The 26,607-nt window shown below is 50.2% G+C and overlaps 11 protein-coding genes across 11 annotated transcripts; 7 read left to right on the top strand and 4 right to left on the bottom strand.

The window, feature by feature from the left end:
* Positions 1-142: 142 nt before the first annotated feature.
* Positions 143-1,525, bottom strand: gel1 (1,3-beta-glucanosyltransferase gel1; the record flags this gene model as incomplete). The annotated part of the gene is made up of 1 exon (XM_057183807.1): positions 143-1,525. One exon carries the CDS (start codon positions 1,523-1,525, stop codon positions 143-145), a length of 1,383 nt encoding a protein of 460 aa, XP_057045257.1.
* Positions 1,526-3,927: 2,402 nt separating this feature from the next.
* N7518_002879 (uncharacterized protein) lies at positions 3,928-4,529 on the bottom strand (the record flags this gene model as incomplete). The annotated part of the gene is made up of 2 exons (XM_057183806.1): positions 3,928-4,473; positions 4,521-4,529. 2 exons carry the CDS (start codon positions 4,527-4,529, stop codon positions 3,928-3,930), a joined length of 555 nt encoding a protein of 184 aa, XP_057045256.1.
* Positions 4,530-7,444: 2,915 nt separating this feature from the next.
* Positions 7,445-8,694, top strand: N7518_002878 (tyrosinase family protein; the record flags this gene model as incomplete). The annotated part of the gene is made up of 4 exons (XM_057183805.1): positions 7,445-7,587; positions 7,639-7,764; positions 7,816-7,938; positions 7,989-8,694. 4 exons carry the CDS (start codon positions 7,445-7,447, stop codon positions 8,692-8,694), a joined length of 1,098 nt encoding a protein of 365 aa, XP_057045255.1.
* A 568-nt stretch (positions 8,695-9,262) lies between these two features.
* Positions 9,263-10,363, top strand: N7518_002877 (putative GPI anchored cell wall protein (Dan4); the record flags this gene model as incomplete). The annotated part of the gene is made up of 1 exon (XM_057183804.1): positions 9,263-10,363. The coding sequence occupies one exon, from the start codon at positions 9,263-9,265 to the stop codon at positions 10,361-10,363; it is 1,101 nt and encodes a 366-aa protein (XP_057045254.1).
* Positions 10,364-10,914: 551 nt separating this feature from the next.
* Positions 10,915-11,493, bottom strand: pex4 (putative ubiquitin conjugating enzyme (UbcJ); the record flags this gene model as incomplete). The annotated part of the gene is made up of 2 exons (XM_057183803.1): positions 10,915-11,249; positions 11,322-11,493. The coding sequence occupies 2 exons, from the start codon at positions 11,491-11,493 to the stop codon at positions 10,915-10,917; spliced, it is 507 nt and encodes a 168-aa protein (XP_057045253.1).
* A 208-nt stretch (positions 11,494-11,701) lies between these two features.
* Positions 11,702-12,988, top strand: N7518_002875 (endonuclease III domain-containing protein; the record flags this gene model as incomplete). Its single annotated transcript, XM_057183802.1, has 1 exon — positions 11,702-12,988. The coding sequence occupies one exon, from the start codon at positions 11,702-11,704 to the stop codon at positions 12,986-12,988; it is 1,287 nt and encodes a 428-aa protein (XP_057045252.1).
* Positions 12,989-16,085: 3,097 nt separating this feature from the next.
* On the top strand, positions 16,086-18,427 carry N7518_002874 (putative DNA helicase; the record flags this gene model as incomplete). Its single annotated transcript, XM_057183801.1, has 4 exons — positions 16,086-16,642; positions 16,697-18,132; positions 18,222-18,282; positions 18,343-18,427. 4 exons carry the CDS (start codon positions 16,086-16,088, stop codon positions 18,425-18,427), a joined length of 2,139 nt encoding a protein of 712 aa, XP_057045251.1.
* Positions 18,428-19,269: 842 nt separating this feature from the next.
* N7518_002873 (uncharacterized protein) lies at positions 19,270-20,892 on the top strand (the record flags this gene model as incomplete). Its single annotated transcript, XM_057183800.1, has 1 exon — positions 19,270-20,892. The coding sequence occupies one exon, from the start codon at positions 19,270-19,272 to the stop codon at positions 20,890-20,892; it is 1,623 nt and encodes a 540-aa protein (XP_057045250.1).
* Positions 20,893-21,676: 784 nt separating this feature from the next.
* Positions 21,677-22,887, top strand: N7518_002872 (uncharacterized protein; the record flags this gene model as incomplete). Its single annotated transcript, XM_057183799.1, has 2 exons — positions 21,677-22,516; positions 22,573-22,887. 2 exons carry the CDS (start codon positions 21,677-21,679, stop codon positions 22,885-22,887), a joined length of 1,155 nt encoding a protein of 384 aa, XP_057045249.1.
* Positions 22,888-23,397: 510 nt separating this feature from the next.
* On the top strand, positions 23,398-24,084 carry N7518_002871 (uncharacterized protein; the record flags this gene model as incomplete). Its single annotated transcript, XM_057183798.1, has 1 exon — positions 23,398-24,084. One exon carries the CDS (start codon positions 23,398-23,400, stop codon positions 24,082-24,084), a length of 687 nt encoding a protein of 228 aa, XP_057045248.1.
* A 184-nt stretch (positions 24,085-24,268) lies between these two features.
* On the bottom strand, positions 24,269-26,571 carry N7518_002870 (Zn(II)2Cys6 transcription factor; the record flags this gene model as incomplete). The annotated part of the gene is made up of 3 exons (XM_057183797.1): positions 24,269-24,528; positions 24,595-25,076; positions 25,124-26,571. 3 exons carry the CDS (start codon positions 26,569-26,571, stop codon positions 24,269-24,271), a joined length of 2,190 nt encoding a protein of 729 aa, XP_057045247.1.
* Between the last annotated feature and the right edge of the window lie 36 nt (positions 26,572-26,607).

Raw genomic sequence — 26,607 nt, 5'->3', positions numbered from 1 at the left:
AACTGGAAAGCAACCCGCCGTCCTCCAATTTGCCAAGCCCAAGCGATGATCATCACGGGGTAAAAGATGAAAGCCAGTTAAAAAAGATACAAGTCAGGGAGAATCGAAAAAAGTATGAAGCCCCTTCATGAAGGTAGGAGCATTACAGAAGGATGAAGCTGGCGCCAAAGACAGCCGACACGACAGTGACTAGGCCGACGGTAGCGGGGGCGAAGCTGAACTGGAAAGGCTTGAGGCTGGGGGCAGCACCAGTGGAGCTGGTGCTAGTAGCAGAAGTAGTGGAACCGCTAGTGGCAGCAGCGACGTCACCGGAGCCCTGGGTGGCAGTGGTGGTGGACTTGGTGCCGGAGTTCTGGCTGCCCTTGCCGGCGAAGCCAGAGCCCTTGCCGGCACCTGCGGTCAGGTACTTCTTGGCAGGGGAGGGCATGGCAGGGAGAGCATCAGTGTCGACGTCCCAGTTAGGCTTCTGCATCTTAGGGCAACCGGAGGCACCACCGGTGGAGTTGTAGCCGCCGTTGCCAGTGGGGTTCTTGGTGCCATCGAAGGCAGTCTTGAGAGCCTTGTAATCGGAGTTGGTAGTAACGGAGTCACCAGAGACAGTAACCAAGCCGTACTTGTTGCCCGCCTCGGTGTACTCGTAGACCAGACCGCCAGAGTAGACAGGAGTCATCTCGGTGGAGTAGAGAGACTTGACCTCCTCGAACTTGCGGGTGTTGATGTTGCAGCCGTACTCGGAAAGGAAGAGAGGGAGTCCGTAGCCAGTGAAGTTCTTCACCTTCTGGTCCCAGCCGGAGGTGGTGAAGGAAGAGGGGTCGCACCAGGAGTAGTCGTTGAAGGCGAAGAAGTCGCTGCGCTCGTCATCGGTACCGCAGTTCATGTACTCGGCCATCTCGAGACGGTTGGTGTCGACATCGGCGGCGGAGTATCCGACAGGGACGGAGCGGAGCTTGCGAGAGCGGAGGTAAGTGCGCATATCACGGGTGACAGCCTTGACATAAGGAGCGGCCTTGGAGGAGGGACCGTCGTTGATGACCTCGTTACCAGAGAAGAAGGCCAGGGTGTTGTCATACTTGGCGAACATCTCGATGGTGGCGAAGATGTACTGAAGATAGACATCGTTGTAGGACATCTCAGGCTCGGCACGGTTGATGGAGTACTTGGGGGTGTTGACATCGAGAACGAGGTAGATGCCGGCGTCAGCGAGGGCAGTCATGCACTCATCGTGGTCCTGAGAGTTATCGACGGAGTAGACACGGATAGTGTTCAGGCCCAATTCCTTGAAGTACTTGATGTCACGCTTGCACCCATCGGCATCAGCGATAGGATCGGTGAGGTTGGAAGAACCACCGGGCTGGTAGTCGACACCGCGCATGTAGAACCGGTCGCTGCCCTTGAAGAAGGCGTTACCCTTGACAGTAATCGGAGTGATATCACTGCTACGGGCCTGGAGGTTGGTTGCGGCACCAAGGACGGTCGAGGCACCCAAGGTGATGGCCGTAGCCATGGAAGCTACTGTGGACTTCATAATGTGAGAATAAATAAAAGAGCGATGGGATGAACGAGAGTGGGAGAAAGATGCGCTCGGATTAAAAGAGAGTGAATGACAGACTGAGAAACGAAATCTGAAAGGAAGGAGAAGAGAAGACAGCAAGAGCAAGGGATAAAGGGTTTTGGGCCAAGACCCGTGGGCTGTGCTACGCCAAGGTCCTATGCACATCCTCGCTGTTTTGTTCCGATCAGCAAGGGTCGACTGTGGATTTACAGTGGGGATGACCCTCGATGCATAGCTTTGATTGGCCAATTCGATATATTTCATTTATATTATCTATTTATTTGTTTCTTGGATCGTCAGGTCCTATCCAACTTACGAGTACAACCTACAATACACGACTGGCATGTATGTATGACTATATTTATCATTACACCTATATAGACGCGTATACCCTTTTACACAACATAACTTAACTAGTAGTACCCCGACTATATTCTCTGGTGGATAACACTAGCTTGGCATGACGCATCTCCATCTAGGCAAGTCGATCTCTTCAGGGGTCTGGGGTCCAACGCTATTGTTATTAAAAGGGTCTAAGGGGGTCAAACTACAACATACATAGGGGTCAACATCAAACGCGCTCGGATTCTAGAATACTCCAATCAGAAATTAATCCGACTGTTTACTTGTTTACTCGCTAAAACCGTCTGTCTCGACGCCACCAAGCCAAGGTATGGCCACTCGCCTCAAACAGTCTATACATAGACCTGAGACATTCGCCTGAACAATGCCAGACTCGTATTCCGTATATCAAAATGATATGCTATTCCTATTCCTCTTATCCTGTACAACGCATCGCTTTGTTTCCGATGTACATCGTACATTGTACGTACTACTTATAACATGACCTCTACCAGATCGACAAATCACGACGGAGTAGATATGGCCATATTGAGTTCAGATCGTCTCATCAATTCGGTATTCTTGCCATTTTCAGCTGTCAACTCCCAGCCCAGACTCGACGCCATACCTCCCAGCTAACTCGGGTGAGCTTCTAGAATATTTGTGGGTTGGACCTGAAACTCGCTAGCGCTGGGAGAATCTGCGACCGTAATTATTCTGTCTCTATTCACCGCCTTGCCAAGCTGCAACAACCATAGAACATCCCTCGGGCCATCTCAAGACCACAACCCCGTACACAAGACAAATCCATGGTTCACCATTGGCCTTGAGATCCCCAGATTCATTTACACCCGATCCAATAATAACAGAGCTTGACACAGGGCGCCGCGTTCAACAACACCTACGATCCAGAATTCAAATTGAGACTCTCATGAAGATCGTGCGCCCTAGCCCTAGCCTTGCGACAAAAAATCATACCCACTGAGAACCATCGCCGTATTCACAATCTCATGAGCCAAGAACACCTAAGGACCTGGGCAAGAAGTGTGCCCACAAACTCGATTTTCCGAAGCGAGTACTTTGGCTTGGGGTATAACCTGTTCTAAAAAGCCTTCTGAGGGGCATCGATGATAGTTTGTCCATTAATGGCTTCGTCCAAGAATTCGCAGGATCTGGGTCAATATTAAATATGTATTCATGACGCTCTCCATGTATCTTCCTCTTGGTTCCGCAGACCATTTTCCTCGCAGGGGCTCTGCTCTATCCCATGTTTAAAGAAAGCTTAAAGCTGGCTTATCTATAACGCACGCTCACATACTAGACTACCTAGCTCAAGGGCACACGAGAATGTTTAACTGCGACACAAAACAAAAAAGCAGAGTGAGAGATACAGAGAGCAAGGAGCTATCAAGCCGGGAAGGCAAGAGCGACCTAACACTATAAAACAAGAGATCAACCCAAGGTTGGCATAGAGTTTCATACTCAGTCGTCGAAACCAAATATGAAAATACGCAATCGAGTTCCCTCGATGACCCTACGATATCCAGGCCACCCACAAAAATCCTCAACTATCTAGAACACAGCCGGAGGTTCTTCACTAGATGCGCTATTGAGGTACGTCCTTCAGTTTTTCGCCCTTTATGGCGGAGAGGCTCGATACCGCTCCTATTACTAGACGATAGGGGTAGCTTCGTATAGCTTGTGGCTTCGCGAGATACTTCTAGCTGGGTGCTAGATACTATACCAATCAATAGTAGTCTCGTCCAGTGCAAACCGGGCTCATAACTGTCAGCTGGGCTGTATGTGCAAAAATATCCGTATTGGCCCCCTTGCACAATTTATACGGGGCCATGATTAACTACATAAAACTAAATTACAAAACACATGGGATTCATTGATCCTCCGGTATGCCGGTCCGTATACTCCGACAAAAAGCTGTTGTGCCCTTAGCAATTCCCTACAAAACACATGGGATTAATCCTCCGGTATGCCGGTCCGTATACTCCGACAATTGACTGATGCCTCCAGCAAAATCAGGCACAGAATCTTCCATATTCTGCACTAAGATGATCGGCCGTCACACATACCCAAGTATAGTGCTTCGAATCTCTGATCACGGCCGCACCCACAAAGTACTTGCAAACAGGCTGCTGCTGAATGACTGAGTTGATATCATCGGAGATCGAATCCCCCGGGATAGTCTGATCAGCGGTTTGCGACGCACGGCAGAACATTTTCTCTCCAGCAGGATATGGTGGTGGAATTTCAACCAGTGTTTGATAGGCTGAAGGGGAGGTTTGATAGAGGGTAGCCAACCAGTCGCGCATCTTGGTATTAATGTTACAAACGTGCATGTGAATTTGATTCTCCGTGATCGAGTAGGCTGAGTTGATAACCAGCGACTCGGTTTTTGGGTCGGATGCCGTCTCCTGCCCAAAATCCCACCCGTATCCAGCCAGGAGTTTGTGATTTTCTTGCAGGTTCAAAATGTCCGGGATTGCTAAATTCGTGGTCGCTAGTGTCGAGGTGATTTTGACCCAGTAAGGCGCGTTTTTGGAGCTTTGCAGGCATCCACCATTCTGCAAGCAAAGACAGAGAGGTAGGTTCCAGATCCAACAGGATTTACAGAGGTCATTTGATTCTGTCAAGCAATGGTGTTCACAGTCATCCAAGTGCAGGTGTCCGAGTAGATGGCTCCCACAGTTTGGAGCTGGCATAACTGGCGCAACAGGTCCAACTGGACACTGATTCTGGCATTCATTGTTGCCCCCAGCACATATACAATTATTCAAATCATTTTTCAAAATCTGTTGACTTAGGCAATTGGCCTGCACTTGACCGGCGGTCCTTGGAATGAAGCCCAGATACAGTGAAATGAACGCAAGTAGTGAGGATCTTTGGAAGAACATTTTTTGAGAAGGTGTAATTGATGGGAGATGTTCAATTTTACTCAATTCCTATCGAGGACAGCTAGAACATGGATTAACGAATATATATTCAAATTTTTCGCTCGTGACATCGCGCTACCTATGGTATTCCTTGGTAGAATTACTTTGGTTTTTCTCTTGATTTGAGAGAAGTGTGGAGGAACACAATATATGACATGATGACGCGGCTGGAACATTCCATCGTGATGGATTCTATTGTGAGAACGGAGTCCAATAATATACTTCGTACAGGATAAAACCCATTTCCGAACATGTTTAGCCATGGATGTTTCCCCAGATCCCCAGATTATTGGAGTGGGTGCCGCTACCATTGCATGGCTAAGATTGGTTCATCACTTACTTGATACGATGATAGCTATTACATCATCGGTAAAAGCTGCAATGAGCCGCAAATGGCAGGCTTTCAAATCTAGAGCTGTCTTATTGCCACCGAATATTTAAGAGACCGGTAAAAATCGAGAATGGGTTCAAGAGATCCGCGAGATAATGTGGTGTATAGCGACGGAGGCCAGCAGAGTGGCCTCTAGCGAAAGACCAGCCCACAAAATAAATTGGTAGCCAATTGTATTCAATATAAGTCATATTGGCATCAAACATCCCCACCTTTCCTTTATGAACCGGCCAATCTGCTTTTGGCACATCAACATCAGGCATGGAAGCAGTGTATAATGAACCCAGGAAATGGGACCTTAGCGCCTTAATCAAACCAAGCAAGTCATCAGCTCGCAGGCGAAGGGTGAAGGGCCCAAGGATTTTGCTCGAGTGTGGAGGGCTGGAAAAACGAAGATTTTCTGACGTTTGGCACGAGCAAAACGTTCAATTTGCAGACGTTTTATGACATGCCGCAACGAACTCAATTTGACGATGGCCGGTGATGTTTGGAATTGTGGATCGGAGAGCGAAGAAATGGCCTTTGAATTGGGTGTCAAATCGATCCCAGATTAATTTACCGTCTTGTTCCGTGTCGTTCCTCGGAGGTTTCCATAAGGGCTGGCCCTGAACTGGAGGAAATCGATGAAAGTCTCCCATGAGAATCACCAAGGGTAGTCCTGATCGGTTGATGATCTACCCAGGGATCGAGCAGTCTTGCAGTGTGTAGACAATGCGGCCAGGTCGACCATGCTGATCGCGTCTATAGTCATGACTGTCTTCCGAGCCCATAGTCTGCGAATTCGGAGACTAACCCCATCACGTCTGTATCGGTTGAGCGAAATTCCGAGTGAGGTATGATACGTGCTACCATCAATGGCATCAGTAACTGCTCCTGTGGGCGCCATAAGGATGACTTATTCCTTGCGGTGAACCAGGACCATCGCTGCGACAATCGCTCTATTGATATGGCCTTTTCCCACCCCACATTCACCTCCTACATAAAGCAGAGCCTGTTTTCGCAGAGAAGAGTCATGAGGACTACTAGTACAGCCGAGGATGTCACACATAACCTTTTCCACAAGACTTTGGTTTCCGTTTAGTGAAATGGGTCCACGGACTACTGCTGTTAGGGAGGCGCCAGTTGGATTCTGACTAATTTCGGAATGGCGATTCGCCCGACAGACCGGTTGTAATTCAGAGGTATGAAATGAGTTGTTATTTGAGCCAAGTTGATTGGAAATCAACTTGGTCGTCCGTATAGTCACTTCGGAGTTGATTCCGTCGGTGCGGTATTATCCCCACAGGCTGCTTCTCTGGAGAGGCAGCTATAAATTCACATACAACCACCCTTGTATGTTCTATCTCTATTTCCCGATCCACCATTATCCCTAAGTATCCTTAGGCAACTGCACCTAAGGGCCTTACAATTAGACGACTATATGGATAACGAGAAGCTAGCATTCAGGAACTAAACATACTTTTGCCCGGGGGTTATATCACGATCCAGCGTCTAGTAGGTCATATCTAGTACCTTCCCGATCCGTAAGCGAATGTAAATGAGCGTTCGAGTTTTATATCGTTTACTTAGAAGGACCCCACAAAACTCCCTTACGGCCCTGTCGATTCCTTTTCGTTTCCTTTCCTCTCTATACTTGTTATTTCGTTAGACAATGCACTTCTTCTGTTAGAAAGAATCTGTCGCGTAACAATAAATGCAGCTAATTTAAAATCCGACTAGACCACCCCTCTCCCCCACCGCTAGAATATGGGGCCAAGTATGCACATCAAATTCTGACAGTTCGCCTAGGTACAACATAGATCTGACGATAAAGCATCTCATAAACAAGTAAGATAATTGGCTTGGAGCTAGCTGGCTAGGCTTTGGGGAGGGTCTTCAGTGCACAACTAGAGCCCCTATCGCTTCGTCTCATGCAGGGGAAGATGTGCATCGCCACTTATGGGGCATGTATGATGTAGGCACATTGGCCCCGAGTGACAGCTCACACTAACAGGCCTGGAACCCGCACCGCCAAGTATTTTTGCAGTTCATTAAAGAGGCTAATCTTAAATAATCCGTCTACTTACAGATCATACAAGGGGTGCGAGCAGGATTTATTGGCTCGATAGTGGGGGGTCGGGGGTTACTTATAAATAGTGTTGTTCATGGACCGGGCAGGGAGATCCTGCGACAATTTTAAACGCAGATCGGGATTTTTGTGGGATTGGCAGGATGATTGGTTTCTATCCGTCTTTCTTGGTTATTGTCTTGGGGGCTTTGGTTTCGGCGGAGTCCTCCCTGTTCGGTATCGATATCGACATCTCGCTGCCGGAACAATTGTGTGGAAGTCAGAATATTGCTGAGCGGAAGGAATGGTTTGTGTTTTCTGGTATTTTTTAGGGCCAATTGAGACTGATATTATATAGGGGAGAGTTGGAGCGAGCTGAGCGGATCGACTATACCAATGCGGTATTGTGTTTGCAAGCGAAGCCCCAGCATCTTCCAAGAGAAGAGTACCCAGGCGTGCGGAACCGATTCGATGATTTTGTGGCGTAGGTTCCTGCTTCATCGATGCTGAAGACCGAGTACTAACATACCATAAGCACCCATGTCAATTACACACTCAATGTCCACCTGAGTGGTCTGTTTCTCCCGTGGCACCGTCACTTCCTCTGGCTCTGGGAGAAAGCCCTGCGAGACGAGTGTGGTTACTCTGGATATCTGCCGTAAGTGTCACTCATTGATTACGATCCCAAATTATAATAACACGAACCAGGTACTGGAATTGGCCATTATGGTCGGAAAACCTCAAGGCCAGCCCGCTCTTCGACTGCAGCGACAGCTCCCTCTCGGGCGACGGGGAACACAATCCCGACGAACAAAACCTCTCCGGCGGCACAATAACCATACCCCGAGGATCGGGCGGTGGCTGCGTGCGATGCGGACCCTTCAAAGACATGATCGTGCACATGGGCCCATTTGACCGCAACATCGTCTCATTAACCAAACTCCCCGCGCCAGGCTTCGACTACAACCCGCACTGTTTCAACCGAAGTCTGAACAATTTCGTCAGCAGCAACTACGACAACGAGACCATCGTCGACCGACTCCTGGCCGCGCCCAATATTTCCGATTTCCAAACCGTCATGGACTACTGGCCCGCACGGCCGGGCGGGGTGCTGGGCGTGCACGGCGGCGGGCATTTCAGCCTCGGAGCCACCCTGCAAGATCTGTTCACGTCTCCACAGGACCCGGCTTTTATGCTGCACCACAGTATGATCGATCGGACGTGGAGTATCTGGCAGGCGAAGGCCGAGGAGCATCGGTTCGCACTCAACGGTACGAATCGAATTCTGAATCCGCCGGATGCGCCGCTTGTTACGCTTGATATGGAGATGGAGTTCGGGGTTCTTGATCGGTCTCGATCGGTCGGGGAGGTCATGGATCCGACCGGATTCCGATATTGTTATTCGTACAGTTAGGTCCTAACTAGTTCAGGGTGTTATGACTCAAGTTGATATTATACTAATGACGCTCGAATCAGAGCTCCAGGGGAAATACATACCCCTTTTGCCGCTCAAATCTCCCAATGGAGTAAAAAGGAAATATTGCATGACAACACTTCTATTCTTGTTTCCACGGTTGCTATTGTTAGCCCCCTAAAGGGCTGAGACCCGGCCAATTATAGTAGAGAACGGCCTCTTTTTACTTTTGCGCTGTAGTCGTGGCCTGCACAAATATAGTACAAATATAGTATAACGTCCAAAATAGTTCACATCGGCTCTGTATAAGCGTTCGTTTGGGGCCGATCCGACATATGTGACTGGTGAAAAAATCAGCCACGCCGATGATGCTCGGGTGTATCTTCACTAGTGCGACGAAAAATCAGGAAAGACACGAAAAATCGATATAATCGCCACTATGGGTCTTGGGTGCTTTCTTCCACTCTTCTTCTCCTAAAATCTCACCTTTGTTCTTTTGCTCTTTCTCCCCCTCTTCTTCTCACCCATCCACCTTATCAGTAGATCGGCCGATCTTCAACTACTCACCATGCTGCGTATCAGCTTGCTTCAATTGCTCTTTGTGACGCTGCTCGCTCTGTCTGCAGTCTTTGCAGCAGAGTTAGTGCAGGGGACCTCGCAACGTGAGTCTCTCCAAGATGCCGACATCAAGGCAGCCTCGCTCCATGATGCCTTGCATGCTCTCTCCGCCAAATTCCGTCATGGAATCTTCCAGACTGACCTTCATGCCGCCGAAGCTCTGCAAGGTGAGGAACCCGTCATTGCCAGCCTGATGAGACTGGCCAAGCGCCAGGACAATGCTACTGCTAGCTCGGAGGCAACCACGCTGCCGGCGTCTACTGTGACTTCAGCCAGCGCCGAATCTACCTCTGAGCCCGCCACCACCTCGGCTGCTGAGACCAGTGCGACTGAGACAATTACGCCCAGTGCGACCAGTGAGACCAGCGCGACCAGTGCACCCAGTGCGACCAGCTCAGCCAGTGCGACCAGCGAGACTAGTGAGACCAGCTCAGCCATTGCGATTAGTGAGACCACTTCTAGCGCTGAGCCAACTACCAGCGCTCAGCCAACCACGGCTAGCTCCACCAGTGAGACCACTGAGACCAATGCCAGCTCTACTAGTGAGACCAGCTCCACCAGCTCTGCATCGGTCTCCACTGAAACCTCTACCATAGCCTCAACCTCCACCACTGCTCAGCCGACCACTGCCACTACTGCGTCCTCGACTACCACTACCGAGTCCACTCAGTCGACTACCAGTGTCCCTTCGACTTTGTCCACTGCCACGAGCACCTCGTCCTCGTCCTCGTCTAGCTCATCCACATCCACCACATCCTCATCCACCTCATCCACCTCATCCACCACCAATCAGTCAACTACCTCTGCCCAAACCACTGAGCAGACCAGCTTGAGCACTTCCACCTTTAAGAGCACAAGCACCTTGCCCGATGGCAGCCTGAGCACCATCACCTCTATCACAGTCATCACCCCGACGGCCGCCCACAAGACCTCGACTACCACCGTCGGCAAGCCCGGTCTGCAAACCAATGCCGCCGCGATGGCTACCGGTATGGCTCGTGAGGTCGTCGCCATGGTTGGTGGCGCCGTCGTGGTCGCAATGGCCCTCTAATGGATGAACACCTTTTGCCTTCTCGCCTAACTTGCATCTCTATCATTTCGAACGGCGTTTTTCAGCACATCGCATTGGCTCTGCATCTTCATGACAATTGTCATTGTACTATCTCTCCGCATGACCCGTGACGACCCCTGCTCTTGTCTCTCCTTATTTTCTTGGGCGTTTATGGCTGGCATTCATTATTCCGCCGCATTTGACCTTTTGTTTCTCGGGTTTTAACAGCGGTCTCGAACATTTACAGCGCATAGCACACGCTAGTCTTCATGTGATTACTTTTAGTCTCAATCTTCACTTTAAAATTGAAGATAATGCAAAAATTGTGCTCAATTATTAAACTCCTAGCTTATTGACTCGTTGATTCGTCGATTCGTATGTAGGGTAAGTGCAAGGTATGCAAGATGATAGGAATGCCAAAAGTGAACTCCGTGGCCCAGAATGTGAGGATTTGGGGACTCGTATGTATAATAAGCGCAGGGTATCCGAGACGAGATGAGATGATCGGAATGTGCAGAGCGGTAGGGTATGTCTGGTTCGAGAAACCATCGTCACCGTCCAACAGCCAGATCTTCCACCCACCGCTGCTCCTCGGTCAAGTACCGGACAACACTCTCATAACCAGCCACATCCCCATCGCGCAGTAGTATCGAAATCTCAACATTCATCGGCGAATCCGGATTTGGTTCGGTCAACAGCAGCTGAACAGCCTTGACTACGGCCGCGAGACCCCCAAGCGGACTCCAATCGTCATCCAAGAGCGACAAACAGACCTTGCCTGTGTCGAATTTGATATTCGGGTGCACGATTTTAGTCGTGAATTGGACGGTCGGCGGCGCATTAGGGTAGGTCGGCGGGACTTCAATAGTAAGGTGCCAAAGTCCACCTGTTGCCACATTAGATTGACTGCGTGGAATGGACCCGACCGGAGATCGAGATCTGGACTTCGTGAACTTACCCTCGTATGGTGTCCCAACTGGGCCCTTCAATACAGCTTCCCAGAGTAGTAGGTCGGCCTCATCGACGGGACGTAGGTATAGGAATATTTCATTCTCTCCCTCCTCCTGATAAGTCTCCAGCTCTTTCGAGAGCCGCTTTGCTGCCATAAAAGGAGAGGCCTGAGACTGCATGTCGAATATGGTAGACGGTATAAATTAGACGTGTATTGAAGTGCGCCCCCACGGAGTTGGGAAAGTCGGTCGGCACTGTAAGCACCGAGGTTGGGGAAGTTCTGGCCGGCCCGTGGATCGATCATCCGAGGACACTCACGTGAAATTACTTTCCAACCGTTTCGACTGGCTATTGACTGTCTTAGAGTTCAACTGCTGTTAAATAGACATGCGCACTTCTCGCACTTCAAAAGACACGGCGAAGGTGCTGCAGGCCCTCTCGCCCCCTATCCGACGACAGACGCGTAGCTGCAATGTCAGCGCTTTGAAAAGTTTCGCCTACAACCCAAACGCGACTCCGACCGTGAAGATAGAACCAGAAATTGTCTCAGTGACTCCGAGTTGGTCTGCCGTCAAAAGTGAGGATGAATCTTCCCTCTCCGAGCTCTCCGATCTCTCTGAGGCCGACACGGCCGACATCGAAGACCTCCTTGAACCACCAACGAAGCGCCAAAGGCGCAACGCGAGCCCCATAACCTCACGCGTCCTCAAGCAGAGCACAAGTCCCCGCAAACCACAAAAGGTCATAGTGAAGGATGAGCCCGATCAGAAACCAACACCGGCACCCAAACAAAGACGACTCCCTGCCCGAAAAACCCGCGACGAAGATGGCTCGGTCAAGGTCGAACCCCCGTCCAACTGGGAGACGATGTACAACATCGTGAAAGAAATGAGGGCAAACAACCCAACTGCACCGGTAGACACAATGGGCTGCTCAGAGCTATACTGGCGCGCGTCATCACCAAAAGATCGTCGCTTCCAGACCCTCATCGCACTGATGCTCTCATCCCAGACGAAAGACACAGTCACGGCAGTAGCGATGCAACGTCTTCACACCGAGCTCGGAGATGGCGGCTCCCCAGCCCTAGACATCAAAGTCAAACAAGAAGACGAGGATTCAAAACCCACCGACAGCACCCTCAACCTAACCAACATCCTAGCCGTGGACCCAACGCGACTAAACGAATTAATCCGCACAGTCGGCTTCCACAACAACAAAACAAAATACATCAAAGCCACCGCCCTGATCCTGCGAGACCAGTACGGCGGGGATATCCCCTCGACTCCAGAGGGTCTCATGGCACTCCCCGGTGTAGGACCCAAAATGGCTTACCTCTGTCTGAGCGCGGCATGGGGTAAACACTTGGGAATCGGTGTCGATGTGCATGTTCATCGCATTACCAATCTCTGGGGTTGGAATAAAACTAAGACGCCGGAGGAGACGAGGAAGGCGCTGCAGTCGTGGTTGCCACATGAGAAGTGGCATGAGATCAATAAGTTGCTTGTTGGGCTTGGGCAGACGGTTTGCTTGCCCGTTAAGCGTCGCTGTGGCGATTGTGATCTTGCGGGCTTGGGACTTTGTAAGAGCGAGATTCGAGGGCTTGAGCCGACAGTGAAGAGGGTTAAGAGGAGTCCTACGGTCGATGAGCCGAAGGTCAAAATCGAGGCTCTTTGATTGACTTGTCTACTTGTGGATTACTGGTTCATTTTATACATTTCATCCTCTGGATAAGAGAACCTGGCGTCATACGATTTTCTTATAATGGTCTGGTATGATTCTTCGTCGAAGAAACTCCAGCCTTTGAAACTGTCGCTTCGAATTAGAATCATCACATGGCGCACGGACCAGACAACGCTAATCTTTCTTTGATCCAACCGTCGAAGATTCCTTTGTTTGGAAGTTGTGCCCACGGGAGCAGCCATGTTGTGTTCCTGGGCCACCGTTGCCGCTGGTGGCTGTCACGCACAATTACTCGGCACCTCGCCGTCGCCAATGACAGGTCACGATGGCCGACAGACGAATGAAATCTGTGCTCCAACCAACCCTGGAACCTAGGACGGGGCTGAGCAAGGAACCAATCTCTAAACTACACGACGCCTCCTCGGAGATATGCGTGAATGTCATCCGAATATAGAATGCTCAACCGACTGGCGACTAAATTCCGGACTATTGTCACCAGTCTTTTTCTCGGAGGACATTCCACTACAAGACAGGTTAGGAGATACACTAGAAAATGAATACCATAGTTTGTTACAGACGGCCGTTTTTTCGTGAAGCTCATGGAAGAAGATAACATCACTTGCTCGGCGCCGACGAGACATTTCGCACAAAAATTCCCCGGGAGGATTAAAGGGTCTATATAGAGGAGAGGTTTACTGTATCAAGAAACAGTGGCTATCCTTAAAGGAAGCCACATAGAAAATACCATCTCTATTAATTAAGCCATCCCCACCTCTTCTTGTACTTGAAACTATACAATCTCGCACCCTAGCCTAAGAATGGTATTGGACGGCTACTGTTCACCACTGTTTGAACCCTGGACATCCTCAACCCCTTTCTCCGGTCTTATCATGCTATCGTTATACATCAGGCCGCAAAGGATTGTAGCCACGAGGTCTAACCGAGCGTCCGTGGCCTGACATGAGACAGCAACAGTTTCAGGGGTCAACCGATTTAGCTCGTTGATAATTCCACCTCCTGAAACCAGTCTCTTCCACCGACACAAATTTGACCATGTTCCTATGATCGGTATGATCAGCCCATATGATACGGGGCGCATAGCCGACATCTAGCAACTTCATATTGGTAGACTCCACGAAACCAAACGTAGTGGCAGGAATTGAGATCACGGAATACCCCCTAGAGGTATGTTTCCGGACTGTCTCGCGATAGTAGCGTCGCCTTCTTGCAGACCAGCCCTCCAAGGCTATGGGCGACGAAAATGAGCGGGCGGGAAGATGCATTGCAGGATTCTCGGTCCGATGTTAAATTATCTAGGAGATTTGCAGCGTGGTCGACCAGTCCATTAGACGAGAAGTCTGATTTGGATAATCGTAGCCTCGTGGCAGCAGTGCTCTCGGCCAGGGCATGGATTGACCATCGGCGGTCCAGGTCTTCTCTCGATCGCCCGTCAGACCATGAATGCGATCTGACTCAATAATAAAAGGCGGAAGATAGTCGTAGCAAGATCGAACAAAGAGGTCTGGCTCCGTACGTGAAGAACGGTAAGGGCCCCCAGTGAACTGAAGTGCTGTAGAAATTTAGTATATAAAGAGTCGATTAAGAGAAGCGTATATGGTAACTCACTCGTGCTAACGCGTATATCAGGTTGTGCATGTTCATCACAAGTCAAGACACCAATATTCCGCAAGGGATGGTTTTTGCTAGACAACTTCGGCTATTGGTGTTCTTTCGCTTGCATGGACGTACTGGCTTCCTACCCAAATTGGTAGGCTAGGGAAAGCACTAAGCGAGTAACCATAGCGACTGTGTCAATGAAGTACATGAATCTTTTTGCGTCGTCTGATTGTAGTAATGCCTTATCAGCTGTAGAAAGAGTTGGGAGCTTTGAGGGGGCACTGGAACTTTTTTTCGACAGACAGGGAGGGTCTTCAGCTGGCCACGAAAGTTCCTTTTGAGAGTGCCACCCACCACTATGAATTTGATGAGGACGATGGTGCGGGGGCCCTCCTCTCCCGCCAGGCGAACCAATTCGGCCACCCAGTTTTCTTCTTTCGCGGCATCTTTTGGTATACCTTTTGTTTTTCCTTTGGCAACATGTATTGCAGGTATGCGACTGTACTCGACGAACCAGCCTCGCAAGTTGGCCTACGCTATTATTGCGCTCGGCCTCAGAATAGTGCATCACTGGGCGCTCCTCTTAAGACACGTTAGGAAGACGTCAAAAAAAGAGAACAAAACCAAAAAGGCGATGAAACTTACAGGCCAGAGCAGTGCCTGTAAATAAGACATTTTAGTCATGTCTATTGATAGATTGAATGATGCAGTTCTTGCGTGCTCCTCAAGACTGCCTTGTAAACATTGGAAGTGATAGATAGTTGGAATGTAGTTGACGTAGGATTTTAGAAATCTGATAGGTATTGGTGTCATGAAATGATAGGAACGTCGTCTACCAAGTCTCCTCAATTTCTCTTCCCCGTGAGTGGAAACTCAGTTGGGGCTCAGATGCGCTGCGAATTCCGAAGGGAGCGCCATGATCAGCTTGCGCTAGGGGATGTGGTTTGGAAGTCGCAGAAAGAACTGTATATTGTAGGGAGGTATGTTGTGGAGTTGGGGAATTGGGGAATTGGGGAGTGGGGCAACCTTATGAACCTCGGGACACCCTGGCAGTATATTAAATGGGAAGGCGGTATACAAGGCGGTCTATACAGGTCGTGGATGACTAAAATTATGCCGGGCAACATGAAAGTCGGTGACTTAGTGAATCGAATGCGGACTTGGCACGGTTGGCAGGCTTCTCACCCCAGTAGTGCTGTCTCGGATACGAAAAACGTCAGTTCATTGGCTCTTGGTTGTGGTTGTTCTCTTGCTGTAGAATACATGTGAAGCTCCTAAACCTACAGCCAATAAAATCATCCCGAGCTCGGATATAAGCGACTAAAGCTTCTTTATCCCCGCACTTCGAAAGCTCAACAACTCCTCTATAGTGGAAGTTCAATCTGCACCAACCAAACCTAGTGCCAGTCCACCAGTGCGCGCAGTCTCTCCAAAGATCCCATCTACAACCTCCAAACAACCCACGCCGCCCAAAATGCCCCCTCCATCGCCAATCCCAATCCCCCTCTTCGCCTCAACCCAACTCAACCTCCTCCTCGAAGAACACGCCGCCGAAGTCTCCTCCTCCAAACTCGCCAGCACAGCCGCAACAGTCTCCCCCTCCACCCGCCGAACCCTCCAAGCAACCGGCTACGCTCTCACAGGCCTCATCCTCTCTCAATGCCGAACCGGCCTCGGCGGCCGCGTCGTCGGCGAGTTCGCGCCAGACCCAGCAATCGCATCAGATGAGTCACGGGCAGCGGATGGGACGCCTCGTCTTGGGTCGCATGGGATTCGCGTCGGGGACGTTGTGCGTGTTAGTGATGTTGCGGGAGCGGGGAAGAAGGCGGGGAAGGAAAAAGATAAGGAGAAAGAGAAAGATGCGGAGAAGGGAGTTGAGGGTGTTGTTACGCGGACTGGTGATCGCGCCGTGTGGATTGCGTTTGGGCGGCAGGGTGGGGCGACGTCTAAGGAGGATGATGAGGCGGTTGAGGAGCTGTGGGGGAAGAAGCTGTGGGCTATTAAGCTTGCTAATGATGTTACGTATAGGAGGTATGTTGTTGGATTATTGGGTTCGGGATTGCTTGGTTGCTGACTCCTGGCTAGGATGAGGCAGACTATGGAGAAGATGGAGAAGATGACAGAGTCTGATTACTCGCATTTCATGCGTGTTGCGTTTGGACATACGACGCCGCTGCAACTGGATACTGAGGCGTGTGGAACTGTGGAGTTTCTTGATCCCACGCTCAATGATTCGCAGAAGGATGCTATTCGGTTTGCGCTGGCTTCCCGGGATATTGCTTTGATTCATGGCCCGCCCGGGACGGGAAAGACACATACGCTCATTGAATTGATTTTACAATTGGTTCAGCGGAAAAAGCGCGTTCTTGTGTGCGGACCGTCGAACGTGTCTGTTGATAATATCGTGGAACGTCTGGCTCCTAAGAAGGTTCCTGTTGTGCGCATCGGGCATCCGGCTCGTCTGCTTCCTTCTGTTCTTGAGCATTCTCTTGAAGTTCTTACGCAGACCTCAGATGCTGGGGGTATTGTGAAAGATATCCGCAAAGAGATTGATGAAAAACAGGCTAGTATTCGCAAAACCAGGTCTGGTCGCGAACGGCGAGGTATTTACGATGATTTGAAGCTGCTACGGAAAGAATTCCGACAGCGCGAGTCTAAATGCGTGGATAATCTGGTGCGCGAGAGTAGCGTGGTGTTGGCTACTCTTCACGGGGCTGGCGGTCACCAACTCAAGAACCAGAAGTTTGATGTTGTGATCATCGACGAGGCGAGTCAAGCGCTCGAAGCACAATGTTGGATTTCTCTTCTGGGTGCGGAGAAGGTGGTCCTTGCCGGTGATCATCTGCAATTACCACCGACCGTCAAATCTACCGGACAGAAAGATAAAACTTCCAAGGGCGAGGAAAAGACCGACACGAACACCGATACCGAGACATTGAAGGGTGTCTCTCTCGAACGCACATTATTTGATCGTTTATTAGCCCTGCACGGACCGGGGATCAAACGCATGTTGACCACGCAATATCGCATGCATGAGAAGATCATGCGATTCCCCTCGGATGAACTCTACGAGGGCAGGTTGATAGCCAGCGACGCGGTGAAAGCCCGTCTACTAATCGACCTACCCTACGAAGTAGAGGGCACAGACGACACGCAGGAACCTCTCGTATTCTGGGACACGCAAGGCGGAGATTTCCCCGAAAAAGCAGAGGATGAGATCAGCAAGAAAGGAGCCTTGCTTGGAGACAGCAAAAGCAACGAGATGGAAGCTATGGTCGTTGCTAGACATGTGGATAATCTGATCGATGCGGGCGTCAGGCCCGAGAGCATTGCTGTGATCACCCCTTACAACGGGCAATTGGCTCTACTGTCGCGGATGTTACGAGAGAAATATCCCGGTCTTGAACTTGGCAGTGTGGATGGATTCCAGGGCCGCGAGAAAGAAGCCGTTGTAGTAAGTCTAGTGCGCAGCAATACGGAGCACGAAGTGGGTTTCCTGGGTGAAAAACGACGATTGAATGGTATGATTTTCCCTTATTTTTTTCTTTTTTTTTTGCCCACTGTGTAGGCATTGTACCTACAGCGGAAATATTAACCATGCTGTGTATAGTCGCCATGACGCGCCCCAAGCGACATTTGTGTATTTGCGGAGACTCGGAGACGATCAGTCAGTAAGTACTCCGTACAGGATGCACCATTAGTTTGAGGGTTTAATGCTGATCTTTTTACAGCGGAAGTAGTTTCCTGAAGCACTGGATGGCGTTTCTCGAAGAAAATGCCGATCTGCGATATCCCGACGCTGGAGATTTGCTATAGATGGGAGTTCCAGAACAACGCCGATCGCTGTCGAAAATAAATTAGTGCACGGCCTATGCAAGGGAGAAACAGGGGGTAGAACACCCTAAGGAACCTAAAGAACTCAAATACTGACTTGACACGAAGATAAGAATGCCGGAGATGGATTTCCTAATGGAGAATAAGATTCTTCTTACTGAGGGGCATGACATTAATCAAAGACCCTACGTGGACAAATGAAGTTGAAGTGAAGTTGAAGTTGAAACTGCATCGTGTCACCTGGGGACGGCGTGTTTCAGATATCTTTCACGGGAGGGAGGGAAGTAGGTAGAATGGGATAGAGTAGAGTATTTAGTATTCTATAAACCATTTATGAAGCATTTAGCAATTAGTTAGCTAACTAAATAGTTAACTATCACTTTGTATTTGTAGTCAACACATCTATTCTGGCGTGGCATAAAGAAAGACCGGTGTGGGGATAATAGCTGTCTTCCCTCTTCCTCCCTCCCTAATCTTCTCCAACTTCTCTTCCCCTTTGTTCTTCTTCAGTCATTCTTTTCTCTTTGTTCAGAGCAAACGGGAAGATCTGGGTGTTCATTATGTTCCTGATTATAACACTGTATGTTCCGTTTGTCCCACCCTGGTTCTTCAGCTAACATGCGTTTGATAGCTTTCAATAGTCTCACTCGACTAAAATCCAGCCTTGATTCGAATTGATACCCTTATACCCTTCATTCTCACACTCGCTTGAACTCTTTTTCTTTTTTCCTTCTTTCTTTTGCGCCATATACCCAGCTTGTAATGATCCAAGTCCTTACCCTTACCTTCTATGCCTATTTGTCCATTGCGACCCTCCACACACCATGTCGAGATACCCCACCCGATCCATAGCAAGCGCTGGCAGCGAGTCCATTCGGAGTATACAGCGAACCCCTCCCGCCCGGGCAGACTGCTCCGCCAACCCTACATCGTACAAGACAGACGACGACACGGCGCTGCCGTCAATGGAATTCCACTCCCATCACTCACAGCCCTCTATTGCCCACCGCCGAACCGGGAGCACCTTGAAGACGGTCATGCGCAAGATCTTCAATCGCAAAAGACAAAGTCAAGCCGATGAATTGGAGGAGCACCCATACGAATCTACTTTTGCGGTGCCGCCCATGCCACCGGTGCGGAGAGGTGGACAACCGAAAGGGAAATCACCGTCGGCTGTTCCGCCGCCCTTGAATTTGAATTCGAATTCACACCGCAGTCCACTCTCGGCGGAAAACCTCCAGATCGCAGAGACACATTTGTCTCCGCTGTCTCCCCTCTCCTCTGCAACACTTCGTGATTCAGTTCCCGGTAGCATGCCACGCCGAAGGCGGGCAACGCTTCCCAGTGTGGTCTTCTCGGATGATGACTCTCGGTTTGCCGTCGCGTCGGCAGTATCTGATCCGCAAGAGGATAGGGGCTACATGCCAGAGCGAAGGCACAGCTTGCTCTCGCACCGCTTATCAAGGAGCGCAGATGGATTGCGCGAAATGACAAATAACCTACCAGAGACCCTAAGCTCTTGGCAACCCACACCATCCGCCCCGGCGCGGCCAGCCCCGGTTGTTTCGCAGTCCCCGCCATTAGATGAAAGTTCTAATAGTGAGCAGTCGAGGAGGCGGTCGTCGGGGACAACAGTAACGAGTGTGACGCGAATGTCCGCTGCACCATCTTTGGAAGTCGAGCAGCCTACAGAACAACCCAGCCTTCCATCAAATGTCGCAAATCTAGTCAACACAATGCACCAAGATGACGGTGTCACCCTAGAACAACGGTTGACCACGCTCGAAGTGAAACTAATCGACCTGGAATTCGCCATTGCGCGAATGCAAACTAACGGTCCCGAGCCCACCGAGAAGCTATCCCGCCCACGACATCCCCCTTCAGCAGAATCTTATCCCCCTCGCAGCAAACCAACTGCATTCCTATCCACCAGCGACCGCGACGATTCCCCAAGCCCCCTCCCGACCATACCCGCCCGCCCTTCCAGCACGAGCACAATCCGCGCAGACACAATGAACACGCGCACCCTTCGCCCCGTCCCATCAGCCACATCCCTGTCCGACTACCACGGCGTCTCAATCGAGCAGTATAGCACGCTAGTCACGCTCCTGCGCCGCGAACAAACAGCCCGCAGAAACTTAGAAACACAGGTCGGCGGTCTGCGCAATGACATTCGCGACCTGCAGCGTGCAGCACTCGAGTCCATGCAGTCGGGCATGGGAATGGGCATGATGCAGCCCGCGAATATGGAATCGCGGCAGTTCCTTCGGTTCCGTCGCGCGCTAGATGACTCTAACAGTTCTCCCCCGTTGCGGTCGGATGATAAGCACACTGGTATTGCGGACAGCGACTCCGATTGGGATCGGTCGGATATATACTCCCGTGATGATCCATTCGGTCCTCCAAAGTGGGAGCGTCAGCGGGTAGTGACCGCTCCTATGATTTGATTTCTTCATGTTGCAACATACGCGACTTTCCCCGTTTTTTTATAGCGGATTTTCTTTTCTTTCCCATATATCTAGACTTCCTGAAGAGTACAATGTACTTCAGGATTGTCGTTTTTTGCACATGCCAATGCGCCATTTCAGACCCCTAGGGGCATCCCCGCGACAGGATCGCGACTTCGATCACCGCGCTGCGCTACATGTCGAGCACATGTCCGCTCTCTCGTCTCATGGAATGGGATACACACGATAGATTAGAGTTGCACACGCAAACGCACGATTCGTGACGCGTGACGATTGGCGATATCTTTTACCTTCCAGGTTTAATGTCATATTTCTCCATTCAAGACAATCCCTGTAACAGCGTTGACGTCCTACGATGTAGACCCCTCGTCCATGCCGTGCACTTCCCGGCAAATTACACGCACCGCGCTAACAGTGCAGATCAAGGGCCACCGCGGGATGTCTGATAGCCCACTTCCCTGGCCTGTCCAATCCCCTATCTTCCATTCGAAAATTTCCCATTTTCGAAAGCTTGCACCCCTCTATCTGACTCCGCGACGTCGGACATACAGTCATTGTGGTACTAGTCCGGTTGTATATCACCATACGCTCATGTGGGATATAAGGAGTACATACATTATGGCTCTAACCTTATCGACATTATACACAAGTAAACTCTCACGAAAATCCCCGACAAATTTAATTGAACAACTCGCAGAAATATTTAACTAACACCTCCAATCACCAACACATCCCCCATCCTAATCTCTATCTCCAACCCACCATGTCCAAACCCACAATAACAATAATCGGCGGCGGAATAGGCGGCCTAACCCTAGCAGCCGGCCTGCACCTCCGCAAAATCCCCGTCCAAATCTACGAAGCAGCCCCAACCTTCAAAGAAATAGGCCTAGGCATCTCCCTCGGCCTAGCCGCATACCGCGCAATGCCACTAATCCACCCCCAAATCCAACAAATTTACGACTCCCTCATAACAACCCACGCAGACAGTCCCGGCTACGAGTCCTACCTACAAACCTGGTTCGAGCTCGTCTGGGCCACAGGTCCACAAGAGGGCGACGTGCTAATGGATCTCAAAGCCCTACCCTCAGGTCAGACAGCGCTCCGAAGAGCGGATTTTCTAAACGCGCTTGTTCAGCTCGTCCCGGCTGAAATCGTGCATTTCGGGAAGAGGCTAAGCACGCTCGTTGAAGGTGATGACGGTGTTGTTTTGGAGTTCGAGGATGGCGAGGTCGTGAATGCTGATGTTGTTATCGGCTGTGATGGCATTCGCTCGAGGGTTAAGGAGTGCATGTTTCCGGTGGAATATTCGCTGCGCGCGAAACCGGTTTATAGTGGTATGTATGGATACCGCGCTGTCCTGGATATGGGGGATATGGTGAGTGCGGTTGGGGAGAGGAGGGCGAGAGTCGCGACGATGTATGTCGCGCGGGGCGCTTATGCTATTTCTTATCCTATTATGCGGGCTCGTTTGGTTAATGTCGGTATTTATGTGTTGAGTTCGGAGGATTGGGAATATGAGTCTTGGGTAAGGCCTGCGAGGAGGGAGGATATGGAGCGGGATACGAGGAATATGGGGCGGTATGTGAAGGCTCTTGTTGAGGTATGATTTATGTTTCGTTTCTGTTTGGTCTGAATAACTTACCTTATCTATTCTAGCATATGCCCGACCCATCCCAATGGGCCATCTTCGAGCATCCACACCTCTCAACCTATACCCGCTCTAGAATTGCCATCCTCGGCGACGCCGCGCACGCGTCTACGCCGCACCAGGGTGCCGGCGCTGGCCAGGCTATCGAAGATGCACATGTTCTCGCCGAACTACTGAGTGATTCCCGTGTCGGCTCTGTCGACGACGTGGTCGCGGCTTTCAAGGCTTATGATGAGATTCGTCGGCCGCGGAGTCAGAGGGTTGTTACTAGCAGCAAGGAGAATGCAGATATTCTTTGTTTGTGCCTTGAGGGGGTTTCGTGATGATCCGGTAAAGCTGAGAGATACCCTTGATCGGCGTTTTAAGTGGCTTTGGGATCTGGATGTGCGGGATCAGGTTGAGCGTGCGAGGGAGAGAATGGTTGAGTATTTGGAGATACCAATGGGTAAGGATTTATAGTGCAATAGTTAGTTAATGAAATATTTACTTTTTCGTTCGTTTTGATGTATAACAACTTCAAGCCTTGTAGACTGTGATAACGTTGGTATGTCTTGGTTCCATCGCTCTTTCCTTTCTGATGGTCTTCTCAAGCACCTTACAGAGGGACTATAGGAGAGTTTCATAGTTTGGCCTGTACTTTTAGCTTTGCTTATTCTGAAACCGTGGAGAAGCGCACAGACTCGCTGCTATTGGGGTAATTGGGGTTTACGGTTTATGACTCTTCGCTTGACAAGTTGCATTCTTCTAATTATAGTTCCAACAGAAATAAAATATCATATCATACAACTATACCCTTTGCCGAATTCCATTTTGGTGTCTTTCTCGTCTACAGAATGTCTACCACTGTAGAAGGCTCACCCTCTTACAGAACTGAAACCTTCACACAACGCGATCTCCTCAAGCAGACCTTCCTGCATGAGCTCCAGGATGTCATCAACGCCAGCTACTACGATACGGGTGCCAGTTCTTACAAAAAGAACGGACTTCGACTCAAAAGCGACACGCAACTTGCCGACGAGCTCCAGGAAACCGGCTTCACGGCGATTGCATTCGCTCAAAATTCCATCATCGGTACTGCGAGCTTGAAAGCCTGCTCGCCAGACCCCGATGACGCGTGGAAGTTTCCGGGCTATTTTGAACAATTCACTGCGGATGAGATCTTCTCCGCGAGCCCTGCGGTGCTGGATAGTTCTGGCGATGAACATCGGGATGCGCATTGGAAGGGAGGGTTCGAGCTTGTAGCTGTTGCGATCAAGCCGGATCCTCGATATAGGAGGAAAGGCATTGCGGAATGCTTAATCAGGGCTTGTGAAGAGGAGCTCAAGAGGAGAATGGCTCTTGTGGGGCATATTGAATTGTCTCGCTTGTGCATCACGCTCAGATCTATTCGCGAGATCCAGGGTGCTTATTGGCTGAAAAGGGGGTTTCGCGTCGTGGGGGAACAATATTATCCTCCTTTTACCTGGGGTTACAATCAAGGGTTTGTTCTTTGGGCTATGGAAAGACAGTTATCTGTTTAGTATCGTACAGCTTGAATTAGAGTCATATTAGGCATAATATATCAGAATAATCAGACCGTCTCAACTTTGCAATCTTGCGTCTCTCGGCAAAAATCGTTCCATATCCTTTGTCGTCTCTGAAAATGTGGACTAGCTTGCCTGTGTTTTTATCATTATTGTACACCATATATCCGAAACCGGGGATTTAAGCATGCTGTGTATCCCTTAATATCTCGGATACATGCGCAGGCAAATTGAAGATGTTCTCCAATCCCTCGATCTGCATCTGATTTAGTCGTACCAGACCGAGCTTCATTAGGCCTTCATGGCTCCAATGCTGGCAACGAAGCGTGTGTGACCACAGCTCAAGCAAATCCCTCGATCTCAATGCATGTTGCCTGGTCGGCGCTTGAACAAGGAGCAGAGTGACAAAGTTGGATACTGCGGCAAAGCAGATTCGGTTCCCTAGCAGATAGATAGTCAGTATACAATTCAATCATTACATTAGAAGCGGATGAACGGATAACCTACAAGGATGCCAGAAGGAGCCAAACTCATGGGGCGCCAAGGCTCCTACAAAATTGACGATTATGGCCGCACACTTTTCCGCAGCCTTGAGGGTAGCCTCTTCAGCCTCGCCAAGCTGCATGGAATTCATGGCTGGGAGTTGATCGAAGCCGTGAGTGTCGAACGTTAGGTCTTCAACGAGCCAGAAAGCTCCCATCGGGGTTGGATCTGTGTCGTCTGATATCGGTGGCGGTGGCGGTGATTGGGCAAGAGGACGGAGAATGGCGCGGTAAAGGAACATCTCAAGAACCAAGTATGAGAAATGAAGGTCGGACGCACCCTTTACTGGGTCAGATGCTATGTGGCTATTTGAAACGGAGCCACGCTTGAGTCGAAGAGTATCGGGAAGGGATAAGTACCATTGTTGAAGCTGGGCGCGGATGGGTCGTGCAGCGTCGATGGACGCGCGAAAGTCATCTGATACTCTCTGAGAGGCTTTTATGGTACTGTTCAATTAATAGCAGAATTAACCAGGGTGGAGGATTGCTCTTACTAAAATGTCCGATACAGATTCTCGATGATCCGAGCCAAACCTGTAGTGTAGTAGAAAAGCGGCTGGCAATTATGGTCATGTTCGTCGGCTTTCTCATCTTGGATGAAATCACCGGCACTAAGGTCAAAGATATCAAACTCATCAGGGTGGATAAATGAAGGCCGGCCCGTAAGAAGACTCCGCCATTTGTCTTCTACGTAGACTGCCCACCACAGTCTTCTCCGCAGGCGCTTCTCCCACGGGGGAATCCCCCATGGCCGGGGTTCAACATGAAGACCGAGGGAGACAGCCAGGGCCACTGTAGACCCAAGGAAAGACCAAATGAATGGCCCATCAGGGAGGGCTTTCAGGCTTCCGGCGGGAATTTGTTGCAGATAGAGCAAAGATGCTTGCAAAACTGCCAGCTTTGGTGTGTGAGTCTCCTGGAGGATAAGCTCGTAGACCGTATGCCACAGCTTCTCGGACAAGAGCTCCCCATATGCGGCAGATACACACAGCACCGAGTCATGGACTGCGAAAGGGATGGCCAAGGCATAAATCGCCGCAAGCAAATGAACGGGGATCTTCTCCAACACAGCAGTCGACACTCCTGAAGTAATACCAAGCTGGGACCTGGATATTATTGGGACGGCTGGGAACACGAATCGAAGAAATAAGGATAGAAGCCTCTTGCCATGTTCCGGGGAGACCATATCATTGAGTTGGTTCCGGTCTTGCATCACGTCCTTCTGAGACCGAGTATCCATATCTGAGCCCTTTGGCAGCATAAGATCCTTCTCGGTCTCAAGAAAATGGACCGGTACCAGCCCTTCAACCGGGACGCCGCCGACATTACGGATGTGAGTCCGATGCAGGCTGCGCATGCCATATTCATCGTATCGGCAATGTCGAAGCAGCCACGGATCTGACTCCGAGGACATGCCGTAGAACTGCGCGATCGATCCTTCAATGAGATCTAGCGACCGGATGCGCTGGACTGGCTGCGATGCAGGACTGGTAATGGCCCCGATTTGCTGTGGTGACTCTTGATCCGGACTGATAGGATGGTCATCCATAGATTCCATTGAGGTATGACGGGTCATGAGATCAGGTTGAGGCTCATTTTGAGCATGTTGCCCCGGCCACATTTGGACTGGATCATTGTAGGAGTAGCCCCTGTCCTGGTCGAACGGGTCGTGGTGCAATCGAGTACTATTAGGACTGGGTTGCAATGTTGGATTTGGCACCTCGTAAGACGCAGTAGCGTGAGGAGCTTGATTTTCTGTACTCATGCGCCGGGTTTTCAATCTGGGACGCAGTTTGAAAGTGCATTCTTTGTTATTAGTGAAACAACTCCTGCAGGGTGGGCCCTCTGGAAGGACGCAGGCTGTCTTCCTGAGTCGACATCGGTCACAAGGCCGTTTGATCTTCGATCTATATGCACGCCCGGTTGGACCAGAGTGATCCATTTGGACAGGCCATCGACGGCACGAAGGAAGACGAGA

This window comes from Penicillium psychrosexuale, assembly GCF_028828465.1.
Source record: "Penicillium psychrosexuale strain IBT 29551 chromosome Unknown utg000002l, whole genome shotgun sequence".
In the NCBI taxonomy this organism is placed as follows: Eukaryota; Fungi; Ascomycota; class Eurotiomycetes; order Eurotiales; family Aspergillaceae; genus Penicillium; species Penicillium psychrosexuale.
The sequence above is the reverse complement of the archived record's forward strand: the minus strand, read 5'-3'. Positions and strand labels throughout refer to the sequence as shown.